The 23129-nt window shown below is 36.5% G+C and overlaps 1 protein-coding gene across 3 annotated transcripts; it reads right to left on the bottom strand.

The window, feature by feature from the left end:
* Positions 1 to 638: 638 nt before the first annotated feature.
* LOC131894064 (uncharacterized) lies at positions 639 to 22103 on the bottom strand. Of its 3 annotated transcripts, none has more exons than XM_059244208.1 (12): positions 22051 to 22103; positions 20580 to 20650; positions 18570 to 18663; positions 16076 to 16104; positions 15915 to 15996; positions 14366 to 14427; positions 12427 to 12493; positions 8438 to 8466; positions 8031 to 8091; positions 3254 to 3333; positions 2309 to 2350; positions 639 to 818 (listed from the first exon to the last, which is right to left on the bottom strand). In XM_059244208.1, exons 3-12 carry the CDS (start codon positions 18658 to 18660, stop codon positions 654 to 656), a joined length of 708 nt encoding a protein of 235 aa, XP_059100191.1. In that variant the 5' UTR covers positions 18661 to 18663; positions 20580 to 20650; positions 22051 to 22103; the 3' UTR covers positions 639 to 653. The 3 variants fall into 3 exon arrangements, with proteins under 3 accessions (XP_059100191.1, XP_059100190.1, XP_059100192.1); XM_059244207.1 differs by having other exon boundaries at positions 20580 to 20656; positions 22054 to 22096; XM_059244209.1 differs by having other exon boundaries at positions 14366 to 14424; positions 20580 to 20656; positions 22054 to 22096.
* Positions 22104 to 23129: the final 1026 nt, after the last annotated feature.

Here is a 23129-nt window from a genome sequence, read left to right as displayed (position 1 = left end):
GCATGTGGAGAAAACATTGGGCATCATCCTCAAGAACATCATCCACTTCTTTTAGGCAGAGTCTCTCATGTCCTGGAGCTCATAAATTAACCTAGACTGGCTGGTGGGTGAGCTTCAGGTATTCTCCCTGCCCTGCTTTCCTATAAGCACATATGACCAAGGCTGCCTATCATTTTTATGTGGGTTCAGCGGTTCAAACTCATATCTTTACTTAAAATGCAAGAACATTACCCAACTGAGTGGTTCTCCTATTCCCTCCATTTAAAATATTATAACTTAAATATGTAATAGGTTACATTGGGGGTAGGTAGGAAAATATCTCACTCCCTCTGTCTATAGCATTATCAGGTGTATTTTTAAATTTTTTATAGTATGTGTTTGTGTATGTGTGCGTGTGCATATGGGAGATGTGGTGTTGGGGGGGGTGTGGGGTGGTATGCATGAGCACATGTTGAGGTCAGAGGTCTCAGTTTCTTTTCATCTTCCACCTCCTTGAGCCAAAGTCTCCCTTCTTTTTCAGCACAACGTACTAGAGGTTAGCTGGCCTGTAAACTACTGGTTGATTCTTCTACATCTCTCTCTCCCATTTTGCTGCAGATGCGCACCACCACATTGGAACTTTTACATGGGTTCTGGGGATCAAACTTGGTTTGTCAAACTTGAGTAGGAAATGCTTTCATGCGATGAGAAATCTCCCTGAGCCTCTTGAATGGAATTGTTAATAACATAGAGTTCTTACCTTTCTTCTGGCCACTCATGACATTTACTCCTTTTTCGTCTTGCATGGGTAAATGTGCAATGTCCTTTGGTTGAGGTTGCTTAAACATAGTTTTAAATTAGTGTCAATATTAAGTTGCATAGAGATTTCCTAATCAATTTTCAAAAAAAATTTCAATTTCTATTTTAAAATTAATTGAAAATAAAACAATCATGAATGGAAACACAATTTAATGAAGATGGAAAGACAGAAGAAATAAGGAGGATGGGAGGAAGATAGGGAGAAAGAAAGGAGGAAGGAAGGAAATACACTTCATTGGAAAATGTATATTTAAAGCAGGAGACTTGAGTCATTCCTTATCCCCACAGTTATCTATTGAATATTCACTAAGATTTTATTTGACCATGACTGCATATCTTATCAAGTTTTAAACCATTTATATTGATAATATCATTGAGGAGGTAGAAGTATGGATCTCTTGGAGGTTCATGATATTTTCTCTTCTTTGCACTTTGGCTGTGAACAAATGTGCCACTTAATCATATATTATTGAAGTTACCATCAAAAATAAGTTATACATGGAGATCACTAAACACTTTCCAAGACAATATCTCAATTCCTATTTTTTAAATTAATTATGCTGAAAAATTTTTTAAATGAATAAAAATTTTAAAAATCATCAAATATGTTTTCTTAATAATGTCTAGGTTTTATCTTCAGAGAGTTGCTGACCATGTAGACTAATCATGGAGACCCAGAGGATATAGATTTATAGTCGTTAACATAGCCAATGTGCACACTTAAATGAAGAATGAACTTCAGAATACCAAAATATTATCCCCTTGGGGAAGGCTTTGCCCTGGATGAGATGGGAATGGGGGGACGGGCTGGGGGGAAGGTGAGGAGGGCGGGAGGGGGGAGAACAAGGGAATCTGTAGCTGATATGTAGAACTGAATTGTATTGCAAAATAAAAATTAAAAAAAATTATCCCCTTGGAAAATTACAAAGTACTTTTATAATTTAGAAGAATTTTGGTTTATGATATCATTATTGATGCAAAACATTTCCAATGACAGAAATATTTTGTGTCTAAAGAACTATAAAGAGAGGCTTCAAAGTATGTGATGCTGAGTATAACAAAGATTTATAGGAGCTTCCCCACTTAGGTATCCTGGGAAAAAAATGTTATGAAGAAGAAAACTAGTGGAACAAAGTGATAAATTAATATGGGAATTTTTCCATAGATTATCTAAATAAAGACAAGGAATATTAGATATCATATAGGGTTCTTTCCCAATTAAGAGAGAACTTCAAAAATATGGCAAACCGTATTGTAGGTTCTTATTTGTGAAATTTATTTTTCATAGAATATGATAAATGAAATGACTGTAATGATGGTTCTATTATTCAGTGTGTCCTGTATTATCCAGGATGTTAAGTCTCAACCAGTGGACTAATGTGATCTACTGTTCTCTTTTCCAAATGGACTTTCTCCCGGCTCCCTCTCCCTCCTTTGGTTGACAGCTTCACAGTCACATTCAGAAAAACTTTTCTCTGAGTACAGGTTCTGCTTTCATCACCATACTCACCCCTGCAACGTTCTCCAACCAAGCATTATGTGCATTCTCCAGCTGGAACACAGATGTTGATTTCTCATTACTTGTTTGACTATTAAAATACTGTCTACATACTCATGTGACACATTCTACATTTAACACCCTCATACATAACTGATATTGGAAACCCACAAATTATTTGAGGTCAAGGAAATTAAAATGTGTGTAAAGAAGCCTTGGATACTACATGCTCTATTCCATTAGTATATTCCTTCAACAGTTTTATACAAGATCTACATGGTAGCATACATTTATGTATTCTTGTTCCACTGTCCAGTCCTGACATGTTCTAACACCAAGTAAAGTGAAGGAGTAACATCGTTTATTATATTTGCTGACTCTAGTCCTTGAAACAAAGACAAGTTTAAAATTTATTCTTTGGAGGATAACACCAAAAGCCACTTTCTATGATTTATTATTCTCCTTATAGATAATAGGGCTGATTACATGTTTCTCACATAACAGAGACACTGACAACAACTGAAGAACCAAACGATGGATGGAAACTTGAAGCTATGAAATACTGATTAGCAATAGGTGGTACAAATTTTGAGTCACTAAGATAGTAACTCTTTAGCATGAATTAAATTCAGGGGAAATTGCTGTTATACTGCTCAAAACTTTAATTTCTGACTGATAGAATTCAAATTTGACTATCTTTAACATATGAAGACATTAACGAACTGAAAAACACACAAAAATGATTATTAATTGGAACAAACCCAAGGATAAGGTTTATTTTATGGCACTGTTGATTCCAAAACTAGCATATTGCCTAGCTACATAGTTGAGATTAAATATTAAATCACAGTCTATTGATTCTTCATGGAAGTCAAAAACTAACTTCATATGATCCATGGGTTCAACATTTGCCAGTGAAAATCTTAAAAAAGAGAATTTGTTGAAATATTTATGTACCTTTAGGTGTTCCCCTTCACTGTCATCAGGCCATTCTTCCTCTTCCTCTGAGGACAAGTGCGTATCTGATTCTGACAAATCTGTATTAGTTAAAAATAATAGTTAAAATAAAATATTAGTTAAAATAAATTACAAAGACAGTTTGATAAAAGAGGTAGACTTTATAATAATATAGAGAGGAAAGCTAATAATTAGTGGTAATACAAAATGGATATTTAGTTACTAATTTAGAAACTTTGATTTAGGCACAGCAGTGGAGAAGTTATTTCATCAGTATCACACAGCTACAAACCCGGCAACATGAATGACCTGCCTGCATGATATACTGGTGCAATCGTGGCATAAAAGTTATGAGAGTAACCAACCACTTTTCACTGGGTTTAAGGGTCCATAAGATGGAATTGCAAAAGGTTTCCAAGAGTCTGGGATTAGATAGGTCATGGGTCTAAGAGAAAAAGCTACTAGTACTTCTCTGCTAAAGGAATGTGCAATAAAATGACTCCTAAGGACATTGAAGTAACCATAGATCAACCCTCATCAGAGAAGCTTCTTCTTGCAGTGGATGAGAAATGACACAGAGAACCACAGCTAGACAGTGCACAATGTGTGAGAGGCATTGGAGCACTCAGTCCTGAAAGGGATGTCTTTGTCAAACCCCTCCCCTCAGGACTCAAGGATCTATGCGCAAGAGGATTTAGAAAAATTATAAGGGCCATAGGTGGTGGATGGTTCCAGAGAAAAAGCGTCTTCCAGACACAACAGGACTGAAACCCAAACCCAAATGAGCTCACAGAGACTGTGACAGCGTGCACGGGACCTGCAAGATTCAAACCAGACAAAATCCCAGAACTACAAAGACCAAGTGGACTCAAATCCCCACCCCTAACCAAGAAGCTATTTGCAACTGATACCTTCTGACAAAGGGAACATCAGTCCCTCAAATGGCATGACACCGGAGTGACAATCAGGGAAAGTCCCATGCCCAGGAGTCAGCACAAAATGAACTCCATGTTTTTCTGGTGTGTGCTTTTATTTGGTTTAGTTTTATTTTGGCCATTTTTCTGTCTTATTGGTTTTCTTTCTTTGCCTATTTTGATTTTTTTTTTAATTTGAGAATGAGGGAACATAAAATTGGGTAGGTAGAGAGGTAAGGAGGATCTGAGGAGTTGGGAGGGGGGAATACCCTAATCTTTACCTGTTTACTTTAAGACATCATGTATATTTGAAGGTAAACTGAGTTTGTAGACAGCAGAAAGATAGAGTTTGTTTCTTAATTCATTCAGTTAACCTGTGTCTCTTGATTCGGAAATTGAATTCATTAATATGTAACATTATTTTGAAAGATGTATATTGATTACTGTCATTTGTTGTTGTTGTTGTTGCTGCTGCTGCTGCTGCTGCTGCTGCTGTTTGCGGTGTTCTTGGTCCTACACTGACTTAAGAAATACATCAACCACCAGAAGCTCTAATATGTCACTTCTACAATGAGTCAATTCCATGAATAAGGCCTGTATACAGCTCAAACATGCATTCACAAATTATTCTACTAAAAAAAAATGGACACACCAATAAGAGCAAAACTGAAATGTAAGAAAATCAAATGAAATCACATTGGACACTTATCTCTATTGCCTCTCTACTTATCCTGGTTTTCCTTCCATTACTAGGATTGCACAACCTGTGGAGGAGGGATCTATTTCAGCTTATACTTCCTAGTCTATCACCAAGGCAGAAATTCATAGCAGAACCTGGGAGCAGGAACTGAAGCAAAGGGACTGTAGAGGTACACAGCTTACTGGTTTACTCAGCTTGCTTTCTTACACAACACAGGGCCACCCGGCCGAGTGTGGCACCAATGCAATCATTGATCAAGAAAATGCCCCCACAGACTTGCCTACAGGCCAATCTGATAAAGGTACTTTCTCAACTGAGGTTTCCTATTCCCCAATGAATCCAGCTTGTAACAAGTTGACACAGTAACTAACCAACACAACCATGATCAAGAAACAATATGAAGGATTACAGTTTACCCTGCTAATATGATATGTGAGTAACATATCTGTGGATTTAGATTCATTCTCCAAACCAATTAAAATAAACAAATGAAGACAATAGGTAGATGTATCAACATTGTAAGTATAAGGATTTGGAATTAAAACTGGTTAGTAACAATTCTTGGAGGTCTCTGGATATTTTCTAAATTAAAGAATAAAATTAATACTGCAGATTAAAGTAAAAACTAGAAAGTATAGTGTAGCATATATATAAATATATATATATATATATATATATATATATATATATATATATATATATTATCATGTGAGGCCCCTGTTACAGATTTGGTATCATATCTGACTAAGGGCATTACTTAAGTAATTGATAATATAAAAATAAATTAATTTATAACAATCAATAGTAAATCAGTTGAGTATGCTTTATTTTTAAAATTGTATTATTGGAAGACCAGATGGTGCTTGCCTTTATTCCCAGCACTCAGGAGGCAGATGCATATGGACTTCTGTGAGTTCAAGGCCAACCTAGTCTATATAGTTAGTTTTAGGATAGCTGTGAACACAGTAAGACCCAGTTTCACAAAAATAAAAAACAAAACCCTGTACATCAGTTCCAGTTATAGACCTGCTACCATAATTGACTAGGGGCGATAAGTTCAAGAGTCTGTTGACTAAAAGACAAATTAGATGAAGACATACCAGCCTGAATAAAGTTGAACTCTACCATATTTTCCACTGAATGTATGACCTTAGACCACAACAGAGAAGTCTTGTAAGATGACACTTGCTTCTCAGAGAACAATTTTGTAATGAAAAGAAAATGTATGTAGAAGAGTATCATAGAGACAATAATTATCAACCCAGCATCCTAGTGAAGCCAGGCATGATGGCACTTGCTTTTATCTCAGACCTTAGGAGGCAGATGCAGTGGGTTTCTGAGGGTTTAAGTCTACATAGTAAATTCCAAGACATCCAGAGCTACACAGTACAACCCAGTCTTAAAAACAATAAATAAAAGACTGCGAGCCAGTACATTGAGCAAATAGTTCTTTCTAGTAACACATACTGGGCAACAAAAAGTCTCTTTGGATGCAAAGTAGGAACAGAAAAAGAAATTGCCCTGACTTTATCTCCATTGTTCAATGAAGAAAAAATGGAGGCTTTATTTAGCCAAAATTTAAATCCTTCTGGAATCATCCTAATAAAAGAATAGGAAACTGGATACAGATTTCTGTACCTGTAGCCAGGAGCTGCATGTTTTTGGGCTTTGTTGTACTTTTTATTTCTCAGCTAAAATCTTAGACTGAACAATTCCATATTTTCCCAGAAGTGTAGAGGCCAACACAAGTTTACAATCCTGACTGAAAATAATCTTGCTTCTATATCACCTAAACCCACACCACACTCCTTCACTCCTGTCTATTAAGCACCGCACTATCCAGGAGAAACCCACTCTTTTTTTTTTTTTTTTTTTTTTTTTGGTTTTTCGAGACAGGGTTTCTCTGTGTAGCTTTGCGCCTTTTCCTGGAACTCACTTGGTAGCCCAGGCTGGCCTCGAACTCACAGAGATCCACCTGGCTCTGCCTCCCGAGTGCTGGGATTAAAGGCGTGTGCCACCACCGCCCGGCAGAACCCACTCTTACTTAGGTTCTTGTAACTGTACCATATGTGGTAGCCTCATCTTTTCCACATTTTGATCAAATAAAGTTTTTCTTAAAAAAGAAATCAAATTAGATTAAGATAATCAAAAGATTATGTATCTGAGTGCAACTAATAAGCACACTTTGAATTCTTAATGCACATGAACTTATCAGATAGCTCAGAATACCTCATACATATGGATATCAAGAAAATTCTAGTCTCTACACCATTATTAAGCATGAAACAATATTCATCTAAGTGTTTTCAAATTTTGCAAAATGCTATGGAACAATCTTTGTACACTGTAAGTATTTATTGTTCCCATTGTTAATAAAAAAGCTGGTTGGCTGATGGTTAGGCAGGATTTGGGGGGCAGAGAGAATGCTAGGAGTGAAGAAGGGTGGAGTCAGAGGAGTTGCCAGACGGTAAGGAAGCAGGACATGTACAAAATGAGGTAACAAACCATGAGCCACATGGCAGCACAAAGACTAACAGAAATGGGTTAATTTAAGTTATAAGAGCTAGCTAAAAAACAAGCCTAAGCTATTGGCCAAGCATTTTTAATGAATATTAAACTTCTTTTCAGTTATTTGGGAGTGACTGCCAGGACACAGAAAAACTCTACCTATAGTAACATCCTTGGACTTTTACATACCACTGCAGCTATTCCATAAGAAGCATGGTGATGCTTCATTCAAACCCATGGGAAGTCTGCCCCTTTCTGAATGGAAACAGAGGAGGACTAGAAGTGGGGGAGGTGGAAGGGAATCAGGTGGGGGACAGGGAGGAGAAGAGAGAGGGGAAACTGTGGTAGGTAAAATGAATGAAAAATGTTAATTAAATAAAATAAAATTTAAAGGAGTCACAGCAAAAAAAAAAAAGCATAGTGATTTGAAAATGAGAGTGTTGGGATACTAAGACATAAGATGAAATATTTGAGTTATAGCTACAAATTTGAAGAGATTATGTTGTTACTGAATAACTTTTTGAAAAGATAATCCAAACAGTGATACTTTATTTGTAGCAAATTTTCACATAAAAGTTGAAGAGCAGAGGATGGAAATCACAAGACCATGCGCACTTTCTGTTCTGAAGCATCTTCCCAGAACTGCAGAACGTACCTGGGTCAAATGCTTTGACTTCTTCCATTGCTGGTGCTTCACACAGAAGAGGAGTTTTCTTCTGTACGGGTTTTAAAACAAGACACTTAAATGGCTTGGTGGTTAAGAGCATTTGCTGTTCAACCATGAGGACCAAAGTTGGGAATCTGACACCCATGTAACAAGTCAAGCATCCACCAAACACATGTAAACTCAAAGCGACCAGTGCCCTTTTATGGCCTCTATGCAGACATCAGCATATACACAATCACATACATACACACATACAATCAGGTGGATACACAAAAATACATACATACACCCTCAGGTGGATACACAAAAATACATACATCTTTTTTAAAGTAACACTTGCTTGTTTCAAATAGTATGAATTTAATGATGTAAGATAAAAACCTAAAACTTATTACCTTCAATTGAGCATAGTCTTCAGGAGAGTCTAAAAAGTCAGAGACATGATAAAGTTAAACATACTTTCCATGCAGAATTACTAGCAAAAAAATATTCCTGGTGGTTAACTTTCAAAATATTATTAATTTTAGTGTTGGGGGCACCTCTTTTGTTTTTCTCTTCTAATTGAATAAAAACAACCTAAGTGTTGGAAAACAAAATGAAACTGTGATTATGGGATGATATCGTGACCCAAAAATAATAATTCCGCTCTGACTGTAGCAAGAAACAGAATAGCTCTTTAGCAAGATATTTCCATATCATTCATGCCAATATTGAATGCGAGTTCTCTGTGTCCTCATTTTTGATAAAGTTTAGAAGCTCAAAGCAGCACCAATATTTACAGAAAGGAGAATTATTTCAATGAAGTTTCTGAGTCAATCACATTGAATGCACTCATGAAAACATAGTACATAGAATTGTTCATTTTTGCATGTTTGTGAACTATTTTTAGAACCATATTTCTGGGTTTCCTCTAATTTTCACATCTTAAGTTCTTAGTGAGCACTTTGGAAATAGTATGCAAACCAAATCCACGTGAGGAATAAGAAGCTGTTAGTGCTGAATGATTGCCAAAGTTTAAAGAAGCTTGACTTTTACGGGAGAATGGGAGATTACTAAAGTGCTCCATGTGAAATGTAAGCCATGTTTATACAAGACAGCCCTGCTAGTCCAACGACTGGTGTATCATATAACTTATCACTAGATTATACCAAACAGCCTGTGTTTCTACAAATTGGCTTCTTTCACATGTATCCCACTGAAAGTGAGAGGTTAAGGTAACCATGGCCTTTGCTGCCTCCAAGTGATTGAGTGGAGAATTGAGTGCCTGCCACTCGCCATGGTTTTCCATTCACTCTCCTTCCAATAATAGTCTAGACTTTAATTTAGAGGGAAGGATATGAATTTCATGTGTAATGAGCTGAGTTCTCTCAAGCTCCTCATCTGTGACTGAATGTACATGGGATTTCCCCCTCCTTGTTCTGTCTACCTGGTCGACCTTTCTGTGAAAATATTCTCCACATCATTCACCTTTTTATTTTTCATTTCCACACTTTAAATGAATGTGTCTGACAACTTCCATTCCTCTCAGCTTAACAATAGTAACTTCAAACTTGGAATTAAATTCCTAAAAAACACTTTGAGGCATATGAGATTATTACTCAAGAAACAGACAAATTATTTTATGTTTGCCTGTCTGTATTCTTTTCCATTGGCTGGGAAAAGAGTGAGGACTAATAGCAAAGTCTCTGCTTTCTTCTGTCCCTGCTGTGTGCTGGATCATTACCCAGTGGTTATTTAGACATCTTTAGAAAGATGTCTATGTAATTGTCACTAAAATTCAGTTCAGAGCTCTGGCAGCATCCACATCACATGACAACTTCAAAATGAGGACCAGAACTTCTCACCACAATTAGCATTTTGAACATGGCTCCCAACAAACTGCCCGTGAAAGATGTAAAAATTCTGATCGCTATGAAGTAGTCCATATTTCATTACCATAACTTGATTTTTAGAATCTAGAAGCTGAAAACTAAAGTTATTTTTTTCCCTATAAGGTCTCCCAAATTGAAATGACGTAAGGTACCATAACCCTTTAAACAGGATTTGGCATTTGTGAACACTGCACAGAGACTGCGACAGCATGAATTAGACAAAATCCAACACTGAGAAGTGGACACAAAGTCCCACCCCTAACCAAGAAGCAATTTGCAATTGGTATTGCTGTGATAGGGGAAAAATCAGTTTTCTCCAAAGTCATCAATTTCATTCCAGGATAGGCCCCATGCCCAGAAATAGTTGACCAACATAAAATAGATTCCACGGTTTTGTTTGCTTGTTTGTTTGGTGGTGGGGGTGGGGGTGAGAGTGGTGGTGGTGGTGGAGTGTGTGTATGTGTGTGTGTGTGTGTGTGTGTGTGTGTGTGTGTGTGTCCTTTTTTGTTATCGTTTGGTGATTTTTACCTTTGGGGGTTTTGTTTTATTTTGTGTTTAGGGTTTTATTTTTTGACAGAAGAAAAGAACATGGATGGGTATGGAGGTGGTGAGAATCTGAGAAGACTTGCGAGAAGGAAAATACAATAAAAATATAATGCATCACCCACAACTCCAGAGAGGCTAGCTAACAGGGAAAGACCCTAGGAGAGACACATGAATGACCCTGTGAAGGAGAAGTGGATGAGATCTACATGAGTGGACTGGGTGTTTGGGGGGAGGGGGTGGCAGAGGGCGAGGAGTGGGGAATGAGAACATAGGGAAATGGGAGGGTCAAGCTGGAACAGAGATAGAGAGGAAGATACCATGGTAGATGAGGACATCATGGGAATAGGAGGAGGCAGGGTGCTAGGGAGGCCCTCAGGAATCCACAAGGTTGACCCCACCTTGGTCTGCTGGCAGTGGTCCAGACGGTGCCTGGACCGGTCTACTCTAGTGACCAGCCTAGCAAATAACCTAGCTGTCATCATATAGCCTTTGTCCAGTGACTGATGGAGGCAGATACAGAGATCCTCAGCCAGGCACCAGGCTAAGCTCCGGGAATCCAATTGATGAGAGAGAGGAGAGATACTGCAGGCGAAAGATGTCAAGATCATGATGGGAAGACGTGCAGAGATGACCTGCCACACTAGTGGAAGCCCATGAACTGTGGACTGGTGGCTGTGGAGCCCCCATGGGACTGGACTAGGCCCTCTGGACACGGAAGACGGTTGTTTGGCTCAAACTGTTTGGGGGGCACCCAAGCAGGGGGATCGGGATCTGTCCCTGGTGCATGGGCAGGCTTCTGGAACCCAGTGCCTGTGGTGTGACACCTTGCACAGCTTTGGTGCAGTGGGAAGGGGCTTGGACCTGCCTAGGCTCAGTGTTCTGGGATCTGCTGACTCCCCATGGGAGACCTCGATTTGGGGGATGTGGGGATGTGGGGTGGCTTGGGAAAGAGGGCTGGGGGTGGGAGGAGGGAGGAGGGGGGATCTGTGGATTGTATGTGGAGTGAGTTGAAAATTTCTTAATAAAGAAAAATGAAAAAAATTTTAAAAAGGAAAATATATAATGCATGAAAATTTTTTAAATGATTTTAATGTAATAGTAAATAAATAATCAGGCTTTGGGCTAATTCTGTCATTTCTTAACACTGCATAAATAATCTGTATTTTCTTGTACCTAATGTATTTTTCTTTTTCTTATGTGGTAACACTAAGAAAAGTATCAACACTGTGTGTGATGAAAATTATTCAAATACAGGGCTTAGCACAGTGCTCAGACTTATCTATTGTAAATCAAATGCAAACCTTTATGTCTCATTGCTTTAATCCTTAATGGCTTCCCTGAGGTCAAGAAGACAAGGTTCACTGGAAGCGCTTTACCCAGGCCACTTACACAGCATTTGTGCAATCAGCTCACACTAGAGTCTTCCCACGGATCTGATACCATCATTCATTTTCTAAAGTTTTTTTTTCACACCTTTTCCTCTATACTCCTTTATTTTACTTAATTTGGTTCCTACACTCTCTCTTCTTCCATTTTTTATTACATTTGATCTACTTTGAATGTGGATGCATGTGAATGTCTTGTGCCACCGAGTGTAGACGTCAGAGGACAATTGCCAAGAGTCAGTTTTCCTCCCGCCACCTGGGTTCCTGGGTCTAACTCCAGCCTTAACAGCCCATGCTGTAACTCACTGAGCCATATTTCCAGCCCTTCTCTCTCTTTCTTAATTTCACTATTCCTTCTTGTTCCCCAAAACCCTTACTTCATAATTTAACTCATCATTTCACTTTCTCAGTGATATTCTCAAGTTAACTTGCTTGGAAAAAATAAGATGTAATTATTGCCACTGAAAATATACTATTCCTTATTAATTATTTAAGAAATAATTTTCTTTCACTGGGAAAACAGCTCAGTATTCCCTGTAAACAAACATGTGGTCAAGTAATGTTTGTAAATAGAGTTCTTACCTCTCTCCTCCTCATGTCTTGTGCTCCTGTATCTTTGACCTTCAGCCAAAGACAAATTGCCAATGCCCTTTGGTCAAAGTTGTTTAAAGATATAATGTTAAAATTAGTATCGGTAGTGAATTGCACAGATTTAATAATTACTTTCTCAGAAATCACCTCAGTTTTCTATTTTAAAAGTAGTTAGATTGAAACTAAAAGAAGCAAAATTGAAAAACTAAAGTTTAATAGGTTCTCATACATAGTTTCTAAGCATTGTTCATCTTATTGGGTCTCTGATGATAAAAATTGGCAATAGAATTTCAGAGGCGGCACGTACATAGACATTAGAGAAGCCGATGTTCATAATTAAAAAAGGAATTAATTTCAGAATATCAATTATTTTCATTCCTCACAAATCACACAGGGTTTTAAATGCATATATCATCCAATTATGACCTGTGTACCAGTCAGTCATACAATGCCATTACTTATGAATAGTTCCAATGACCTCAATATTTTTCACATCTAAGAAAGAAATATGGAGTTGGTTCAAACAAAACTTTGGAGTAGTTACTCCATTTGTGATTAAAGCAGTAAATATTTGGGTCATTTTTTTACTGATGAGAAAGCTAGTTGTAAAAAAAAAAGATTGATACAAAATTTTTGTTATGACTGAATACAAATACATAAGCATTAGCTATCACCTATAGGTTTTTACAAGTAAATCAAAGCTACAGAACAATAACAATCCTTAATATAACGAAGAGAAACATGTTTTCACTAAGCGTGGATAAGGTGCCAGTTGCTTCTTTACACTCTGTGTTGTCCATACAATATGAGAATTAAAAACAATCATGAAGGTAATATTCCACCTTGCTTTGGGGAAAACCAATTTAAGTAACACATAGATGTGGACCACTGCTTTCTTAGCTCCCTTGTCTTCTTGCTAGAATTTGTCATGGTTCTTTTATCTGTCTTCTTCAGGAGGCAACTTAATCTTCACACTCACAAAGATCATTTCTGAGCAAGCATTTCAACTCTCACTCTGATACACACGTCAAATACAGCACTCACCATCATCTATTCATATCAACTTTCTCAGTGGGGAATTTCACATATAATATTCACTAATTATTTAGACATTTTGCTCCTAAACTATAGGATATAACCTAATTTACTATGTTCAGTGTTCAACAGTTTAGTGCTTGATATCCAGTAACTAGAAATTATCCAACATAAAATGCCTGCAGGGAGCAAAGCACAATTTGCTATATTTCAATAGCATATTCTGATAAAATTCCTATAAATTATAAATCCATGTGGTGGCATGCATTTGTGTAAATTTTCAGGACTATCTGCAATCACTATATGTTGTAATGCTAGGTAAAGTCAGTCTACTGCAGTACTATATTTAATGAATTTCTTTATTGAAAACTTTTTTTGATTTGCCTACAGAACACCAAAGTCAAAGTCTCTATTCTGGAAGGAATCACTCTCTTTATGGGTACTGGGATTAATTATACAGTCTATTCTCCTCCATGGCAGAGACAAGTAAGAACACTAGTAACCAAAATAAATAACTGAAGCTTAACCTTGGCAGTACTGAGTGGTCATAGGCAACATTTTGAATCACTAGAAAAGATAGCTCTTTAGAATGAATCAATCCTGGGGTTAGCACTCTGATACTGTTCATAACATCTACAACTTAATAATAAGTCTCAAACCTGTTATAACTTTTTAAATATCAAAAATAATGGAAAACATTTTAAAAATCTAGAAGCATACTTTAACTTAACTTACACCAGTCTGCTTAAGTACTTATTAGAGTGTTAAAACTGAAAATTAAATAATCCATTTGTTCTCTACGGCAAGGACAATGGCACTTTCATGTGGCTCCTGGTACACTGTTTACCAGTGAAAACGATGGCCTTTAAAGGTTTTAATTTAAATGTTCATGTACCTGTCTTTGGATGTTTCTGCCACTACACCATTCTCCTTCTGATGCTTTTATAGTTGGCTCTGCTGTAATGTAATTAGTTTAAAAACTTTAAAGAAAGTTTGACAAAAATGATAGTTTTTATAACCCATCCCAGTGGGTACATCTACAAAACAGTCCCGTACCCAAGGCTCAGGGAACATTGCAGGAGGGGATGGAAAGATTGTAAGAGCCAGAGGATCGGGGATTTTCTGTGAGATTGGGTCTCATAGTAACATCAGAAGCTACAGTGCAGAGTTTCACCAACATGGTTAACTAAACATGAGCTGAACAAGGGTGACACCAATGAACATTCAAAACTACACAGAGAAAAGACCATGGGGCCTCAACCCTACACAAAGAACTACAGGCAACTAAGGAAAGCTGGGAGCGGGAGAGATGGTCTTCCTAAGGGAAAAACACACCAATTTGTTCTCCAGTGCTAACTGGTCAGCCCTGAAAACACATATACAAGTATTGTGATATGGACTGAACATGTTATATTCATATTTATACATATATGCATATATACGTTAATCCATGCAAAACTGACTAGTAAGAAAAGAGGCTATGAAATTGGAGGAGAATGGGGAGGAGTATATAGGAGATTTTGGAGGAAGGAAAGGGAAATGAGAAACATTGTAATTATATTATAATCTCAAAAATAAAATTTAAAATAGATATTTACAAATTAAGAAGATATGAGTAACTACCAAAAGCCTCAATATGTGGTACAGATGGAGGGTAGAAGTTTTCAGGTATATGGAAACACATAAATCTCATGGAACTATGCAGATATTCCACTAACCCACAATAGAACATGGTATTGAAAGGTAAGAGTAAGGACTGAAGGAAATGCCTAGCTGATGTTTACCATGTTATTCTGACAAGGTAGAAAGTAGTATTCAGTATGATTTCTTTAATTCCAGTTTTGCTTTTGAATGGTATTTCTACATGTTAGGAAAATATAGCTTACCATATTATAGTATATGAATCCTTTCTACAGACCCTCTACCATGATAGACTAAAGGCAATGAATTAATCAATACATCAATTCATAGATACAATCAATTGACTGTATGTCCAAGTTCAACTAGTGATTGTAATTGGTACATGTACTGTGCAGGAATATGTTATGTAAGTTCTGGATCACTCCACACTCATAGTTTCATAGGAAGTATCTGCTGTAACATCCCAGGCAGCTGAGTACACAGGTGTGAAGCACTGTAACCCCACTCTAGCAACTAGCAAACTTTGAAAACATGATGGTCTTTCATAACTGACTGCAAGTAATCCCTGGGGACCACAGGGATGCAGAAATGGCTCTGTTACTAAGACTTAAGATTCAAAATCTCTAAGCCCAAGTTTGTAACTTCTGAATATTTTCAAGCTAAGAAACAATGTTTAGCAATATTTTCATTATTTACATCAAATCCTTCTGTGAAATTAGAGGAATGAATGCATAGAAACGAGAAGGAGGAAAGCATTTCAAATGTTTTGAGCTACTCAGTTCATAAATTATGGCAATATTCACCTGTGAGGAAGGATTTCACATACTTCACTACTGATCCTTCACTGGAAACAGGATCTCTTCTTTCAGTTGTAGGCTTCATGGACTTAGAAACAAATAGACAATAACTCATGTATTTCATGAAAAGAAGTTAATGATTCAGGACAAAATATAAAAGGAGTTACCTTCCATTGAAGATATTGTTCTGGGGAATCTATAATGCCAAAGAGTCATATAATCAATTATGCATAAATATGATAAAATGGACTATACTTTCATTAAGATTACTATGAAAAAGTGCTTTTTATATCTATCTTTTGAAATGGTTACTTTAAGTTTTGATCTTGATAAGATTTTACTTTGATTGTTCTGTCAGGGTCTCATCAGGAACATTGATATACATCACCCTTGAAACCAATTACTATGGCATGAACCAGTATTTTCTTATTAAAGAAAGTTTTCTGAATTTATAAGGTTGGACATTTATGATAGGTGATGGTACAGGAAAACATTCCATATCTGTATAAACATGAATGCATTTGTTTTTTATTTTGTTTTTGTTTTGTTTGTGGATTGCATTTCTGTGTTTTTCCTCTCTAGTTTACACATCTAACTATTTCAGTTCACTTCTCAGGAGGCATGTGAACCTCAGCTACAAATAATTCACAAGTACTAAAATAGAATTGTCCAAAGACAATTCTTTCTCATTAACTCTAAGTTTCCTTCTATGTCATGCCAGCATGCATACTTTTTGTCGAAGTATATTCCAGATTAGTAGCCTTTAAACTTTTGAAGGATAAAAGTTCCTTTCCTCTCCATGTAGTGATTGCATTTGCAGAATCATGAAATAACCCTTCTCAAAATATACAGACACAATGAACTCCTTATCCCAGAAACCTCACAGAATTCTATGTGTTGTCTGCCCTCGCTGGGCTCCCTTCTCTCTGGCTAGTGCTCTGCTCAGAAGTAAGAGTAGCATCTAGGCTTTCCTTTCCTTCAGTTATATTGTAAATCGTTACAGAATGGACCTTTTATACATTTCCTTTAAGAGAAGTCTATGCACCACAAAAAACGCAGCCCACAGAGTTGACTAACTGGGGCTCATAGGAGCTCACAGCGACTGGAGCAACAATCAGGGAACCTGCATGGGTCTGTCCTAGGCCCTCTGCATGTATGTTATGGTTGTGCAGCTTGGTCTTCTTGTGGGACTCCTAACAGTGGGATGGGGGTTGTCTCTGACTCTTTTGCCAGATTCGGGTACCCTTTTCCTCCTAATGGGTTGCCTCATCCAGTCTTGATATGAGGGCTTGTGCCTGGTCCTATTGTAACTTGTTATGCCATGCTTAGTTGCTATCCCTGGGAGGCCTGGTCTTTTCTGAAGTGAAGCAGAGGAAGAATGGATCTGGGGGAGAAGGGACTGGCAGGACAGGATGGAGGGGAAACTGTGGTCAGGATGTAATATATGAAATAAATAAATGAATGAATGAATGAATGAATAAATAAGTGAATAAATAAATAAATAAATAAATAAATAAATAAATAAATAAATAAATAAATAATGGTTTAAAAGAGAAGTCTATGCAATTGTGTTTTGATTATGAAATATTCTTCAGAGCCTTGTGTGTTTAAACACATATTTCTCCATCCAGTGACACTGTTTTGGAAAATTATAGAACATTTAGCAAGTGGAGCCTTGCTGGAGGAAGGTTTTGAGGTTTGATTGCCAGGTTTTGCTTGATGTTCTCTCTATTTCCTGTTTGCATATGCTGCAATGTGGTCAGTCGGGTCCCTGCTCCTGCTTCTGTGCCTTCTTTACCTCTGGCCATTTCGTTCTCACTGTGATTTCCTCAATCCCTCTGGAACTGTGAGCCAAAACAAACCCTTTCTCCCCTAAGTTTTTTTGTCTGGGTATTTTAATCATAGGAACAGACACGAAACTGGTACAGGAATTGGTACCAAGAGTGAGCTCGTTGCTGTGGTAGACCTATGTGGCTTCTAGGTTTGACTTTTGTTTTGTGGGAATAATGTGGATAGTTTGGGAACTTTGGGCAGGAAAAGCCAATGAATGTTGCAAAAGGAGCTTAATACGCCATTCTAGTGAAAGTTCAGAAGACAGTAGCACTGAGAAGAACATGAGCAGTAGAGGCATGGCTCATGGGGTTTTAGAAGAGGATAAAGACTCTATCAGAACATGGGATAGCGGCCACTCATGTGCTATCTTGGCTATTCTGCCAGCATCCTGAAAATTTGTATGAGGCTAAACCAAAAGTAATGATTAATTTCTTAGGCAGCGGAAACTTCAGGGCAGTACAACACAGGCCCATGGCCTGTTCTTCTTACACAGGTCCCTAACGAAAGACAGGAACAGGTGAGGTACAAAGAACTGAAGAAACATGCACTTTTGGAAAGGTAAAGAGCATGAGGAAGCTTAAGGTTGCAGCCCAGGTCAGAAAAGAAAGAAGAGAGAGAGACACAAAGACACAGAGATAGACAGGCAGACAGACAGACAGACAGACAGACAGACAGACAGACATGGGTCTTAAAAAGAAGAGTTGTGTAAAACCAGGCTCCTCCCAAACTTACAATAGTCCTCTCCCCTCTTCTCTCTGAGTGCTGGGATTATGGGCTTGCACCACCATGTCAAATTCAAATGAAATTTTTATAAAACGGAGTTATTACCTTCCTCTTGGCCTTCGGCAGTATTTTCTCTACTTTCATCATTAGCCTTGGATAAATATGCAATGTCCTTTGGTTGAGGTCGCTTGAACATACTCTGTTAAAATTAGCATTGGTAATAGGTTATCTAGAGATTTTCTGTTTCTTTTCCTTTACTGTTTTAAACAAGTTATTCACAATACAACTGGCAAGTACTGAAAACTAAGAAAAATAAATAAATCCCTTATATGTGTCTTCTAAATATAGACTATGTTGTATTTTCTTAGGTTCTCTGTGTGAACAAGCCAGGGAAGTCTAAAGACGATATATCCATGGACAGAGGGTAGCCAAGGTGCATACTTTGATGAACAATTAGTTTCAGAATACCTAAATATTATTTACTCCTCGGAAAACTGTGAAGACTTTTACAATAATGATTTTTAATCCCATAGGGGAATTTGCAATAGCACTGTGCAAAATGTTTAAAACATTTTCAATGGTAGAAGTGCCTCAGGTATTTAAAGAAGATGTCTAAGAGGCTTCAAAGTACATGACATTTACTCCAAACAAAATGTTGTCATAGAGGCTCCATTTGGGATTAATGGCCTAAATATTTTGTGAGGAACTTTTCCTACGGAAAAAAAAATCAGCTATATGAAATAGTGAAGAAATATGAAAAAAACAATTTAGGATATATTTGAATAATATGTAAATATGAGGTAGTATAGGCAGGCCTTTCACGTTGAAGAAAATACAAAAAATACAACAAGCATTAATTAAAAATAAAGACATAAAAACATTTCTTCTAAGTATATGAAATTCACCAGGTTCTTATTTACACACTTTATTTTCTATATTCTATAAGCTGCAAAATGACCATGATGACGATGATACTATTTCTTCAAGTTTTCTGGCCAGTCCAAAATGTCGAGTCTCAAATAGGTAACAGTTATGACCCACTGTTACCTTATTTCTCATGTTCTCTGACGTCATTCCTCACTGCCCCTTCTTTGACCTTCGGTTGGCACCCCCACAGTCACATCCCAAAATATATTATTGCAATAAAAATTTTCTCTGTCACTACCACACCCAACCTAAACACAAACCCTTCCAACTTAATACTATATGGTCTTTTCATATATAACATTTATGCTATTTTTCCTATTTTGTTGTTTTGCTATTCTACTACCATCTTCTACCACAACCTCCAGGATCTCACAGCCTAGCACTTGCTTAATACTGAATAAGTCCAAACAATTGAAAGGTAAGCAAAGAGGCCTCAAGTACTAATAGCTTCATTACAGCAGCTTGAGTCTTTCAATGGTTTAGTATAAATTATAAAACCATATAGTAGCACACATGTATGCTCTTTATACTATATTGAGTCTTGATACAGTCTAATGCCAAGAAAGCCACTGGGTACCATGTTTAGTATACTAATGGTTTTATTGTTGAAATGCATATAAGATTCAATACATTGTAGCAGAACAGCACAAGTTCCATTGTAGAGCGTGATTAAACAGGCAATGATGCTGCTCACTTCTTCTCTGCCACAAGACTACTGGAGATTACTAGGAAACAAAGGAATAACTGAAACTTCAGATGATGACTGGTATTTCAAATTTGAGTTAAACTCAACTTTTGAGTGACTGGGGATGATAATATGTAAGCACAAAATAAATTCAGGAGCAAACACTGCTACATTGCTCATAACTTTACCTGTTTAGTCAAAAATATTTTGATTGATGTTTAACATGTAAGGAATTTCTAGGATTGGAATGCAAAAAAAATGAAGAAAATGTGGAATTAAATCTAAGGACAGGGTTTTGCTTAAGCTGTGTAATTTATAAGGTATTATATATTCTTATGGGATAAGAAAGTATTAAAGCAGAATAAAAGTTTTAAAATAAGTTTTTTAAATTATGATCTATTGATTCTCAAGAGCAGTCTAGAGAAATTTCGTGTGCACTGTAGTACATCATTTACCAAAGAAAATTATCTTAAACAAAAATTTCAGTGTAAATACTTATTTACCACTCCATGTTTCTTTTCAGGAACATCATGACATTTTTGCTCTTCCTCTGATGGCACTTGTACAGCTGATTCTGTTGAGAAATCCATATAGATAATTAAAATACTCTCAGAAGACTTTTTTGAATGATAGTCTATATACCTATAGAATATCCAAAATAATGAAAAACTGAATTTCAATTTCATTTTCTTCATCAAAAACTTTGATGAAGATTAAGGTTATTTGAATATTGACTGACTTGAGAAATCCATGTAATTATAAAAAGCTTCAATATATCATATACATATAGTCAGTAGAGAATGGTATGTTACAGGCATGAATATGTACTAAAGCCCATTCCCAACTATTCTACCAAATATGCCTGAACCTATTTATAGAAACAAAGCTAAAAAACATGTGGGTTCAAACAAAATCATATTGAAATATATTCTCTATTTATAAAAGTAAATTTGGGAGTTCAATTAGCCATTTTCTTCAAAGAATAACTATTCCCTTCCAAACCTAATTTTGTGAACACCCTACTCCTTACATTAGAATTTTTATTTTATCTGGTGCTTTGACAAGCTTCTTTTTTCACCTAAGACTTAATATAATATTTGAAAATATTATTATTGTGGTTATATTTTTGTAGTAAGATATAATTTGCTGTCTGTAGTATGCTGGTAACACTTTTCAACACATTTTTATAACATGAATTATAAGTTATTTCTTCATATATAACCATTTTCTCCTGGACTAGAAAGAACAATTTTAACTTTATCTTTGTACAGTCAGTCTTTAATTCATTTTATTCAATAATTATTTATGAAGTTCCTAGTAAGAACTAGCCTTGAAATTTAAAAGTCATTGGCAAAAGTTTAAATCGTGAACTTCAGGAAGTAAAGCTTGATTTGACCCCTAAAGAGTGATCTTAGGAAGACTGAGGACAAAAAGAATAAGACCATAAAAATAATTAGTAAAAGAGACTGCTAAGTGACAAATGTAAAAATGGGGGAAAAATTAGTTATTACCAGCTGTTCTGTCACATCAGGAGAGTTAATATTGAAGGGCTAGGGAAGAGACTATCAAAGATTTTTATAAAACTTAAAGATTGTTGCACATTAATATTTGAAAAAATATCCTTCATATTCATTTTTAAAACTTAGATAATTGTAAATATGAGGACAGAATCAATGTTAAAAACCATTAATGTTTGAAAAAAGAAAAAAGAGGATATAGATAAGAGGTAGATTATTGAATCTACTTTGAAAAAAAGGGATAGAAATAATAGGATAAAAGAGTAGATTATTGAATCTACTCCAAAAAATGGAAGATATAGAAATAAGATAAAAGGTAGAATTTTGAATATACTCAGAAAAAAGAGAGAATATGGATATGATAAGATAAAAGGTAGATTACTGAATCTACTTTTAAAAAAGAACTACTTGTTTATAGGGTAAGTAATGAAATTACATTTCAAACATTTATACTTACTTGTTTCATAAAGATTAATATTATTAACTCACCTTCTTGGAACCATTTCCCATGCTTTATATCAGTGACTTTTTTTGGAACGGAATCATTTTCCTCAAGAGTAGGCTGCATGGGTTTAGAAATACAGTACTTAGTAACTCTTGAACATTTCATAAAAGATGAGGTTAAATATACAGAAAAAAAGATTAATTACCTTTGATAGAGGATATTCTTTGGGGGTGTCTAAAAATGTCAAAGAGAGGAACAGTGAATTCCATGGAAACCTGATATTGACCATATACATTCATGTAGAATTAGTATAGAAAATAATCCTCATGAATGAGAATGGGGATTTTCATGTTAAAGTTTGGTGGATTCTTGCATGGTTTATGGTGTTTGGCCAAGCCAAGAAAGAGCAATTCAAAAATATCAACTGGAATAAAAATAACACAATACCAGAAAACAAACTCAAAGTTTCCCAAAAATAAGAGCACAATCCAAAGAAATATAACACTGTTGCAATAGAGGCACAAACATTTGTTGATAACCAAAAACTATCTGATTGGATTTAAGGTCCACTGCATGAGATGGAAACCATGCCCAACACTGCTCAGGTGGCCAAGAACCTGAGACTCAATAGGCCATGGACCTAAGGGAAAACCCAATACTATTGTTCTGCTAAAGAAACATAGAGATAAAATGATTCCTGACAACATTTGCTACACGCACAGATCAGTGTCTCGTTAAGCCAACATCAGAGGAGCTTCTTCCTGCAGTAGATAATCAATAATACAGAGGTCTATAGCTGAACAATATGTAGAGTGAGAAACCTTAGAGCACTCAGTCCTAAATGGATTATCCTCACCAGACTCCTCCCCTCAAGGTTCAGGGAGCTGTGTGGGAGATGAGACAGAAAGACTATAAGATTCAAAGTGGATGGGATAGCAACAAGGAGACACTGTCTTCCAGACACAACAGGACTAACAGATAAACTCATGCACAAGACCTGCACAAGGCCTGCCCAGGTCTCAGCCAAATGGTGTTCCAGCACTGAGACAGGAAAGGGAACACAGGCTCCCCATCCCTAACCAAGAAGTTAT

Source organism: Peromyscus eremicus, chromosome 17 (assembly GCF_949786415.1).
Source record: "Peromyscus eremicus chromosome 17, PerEre_H2_v1, whole genome shotgun sequence".
NCBI classification, from domain to species: domain Eukaryota; kingdom Metazoa; phylum Chordata; class Mammalia; order Rodentia; family Cricetidae; genus Peromyscus; species Peromyscus eremicus.
Note: the sequence above shows the minus strand (reverse complement) of the source record. Positions and strands in the feature narration are given on the sequence as shown.

Coding starts and splice junctions, on each gene's coding strand:
- LOC131894064 (XM_059244208.1), bottom strand. CDS start 18,660: ATGTTCAAGCGACCTCAACCAAAGGACATTGCATATTTATCCAAGGCT. Junction 15,997..16,075: donor AACAATATCTTCAATGGAAG/GTAACTCCTTTT, acceptor TTTGTTTCTAAG/TCCATGAAGCCTACAACTGA. Junction 8,467..12,426: donor AAGACATGAGGAGGAGAGAG/GTAAGAACTCTA, acceptor CTGACTTTTTAG/ACTCTCCTGAAGACTATGCT.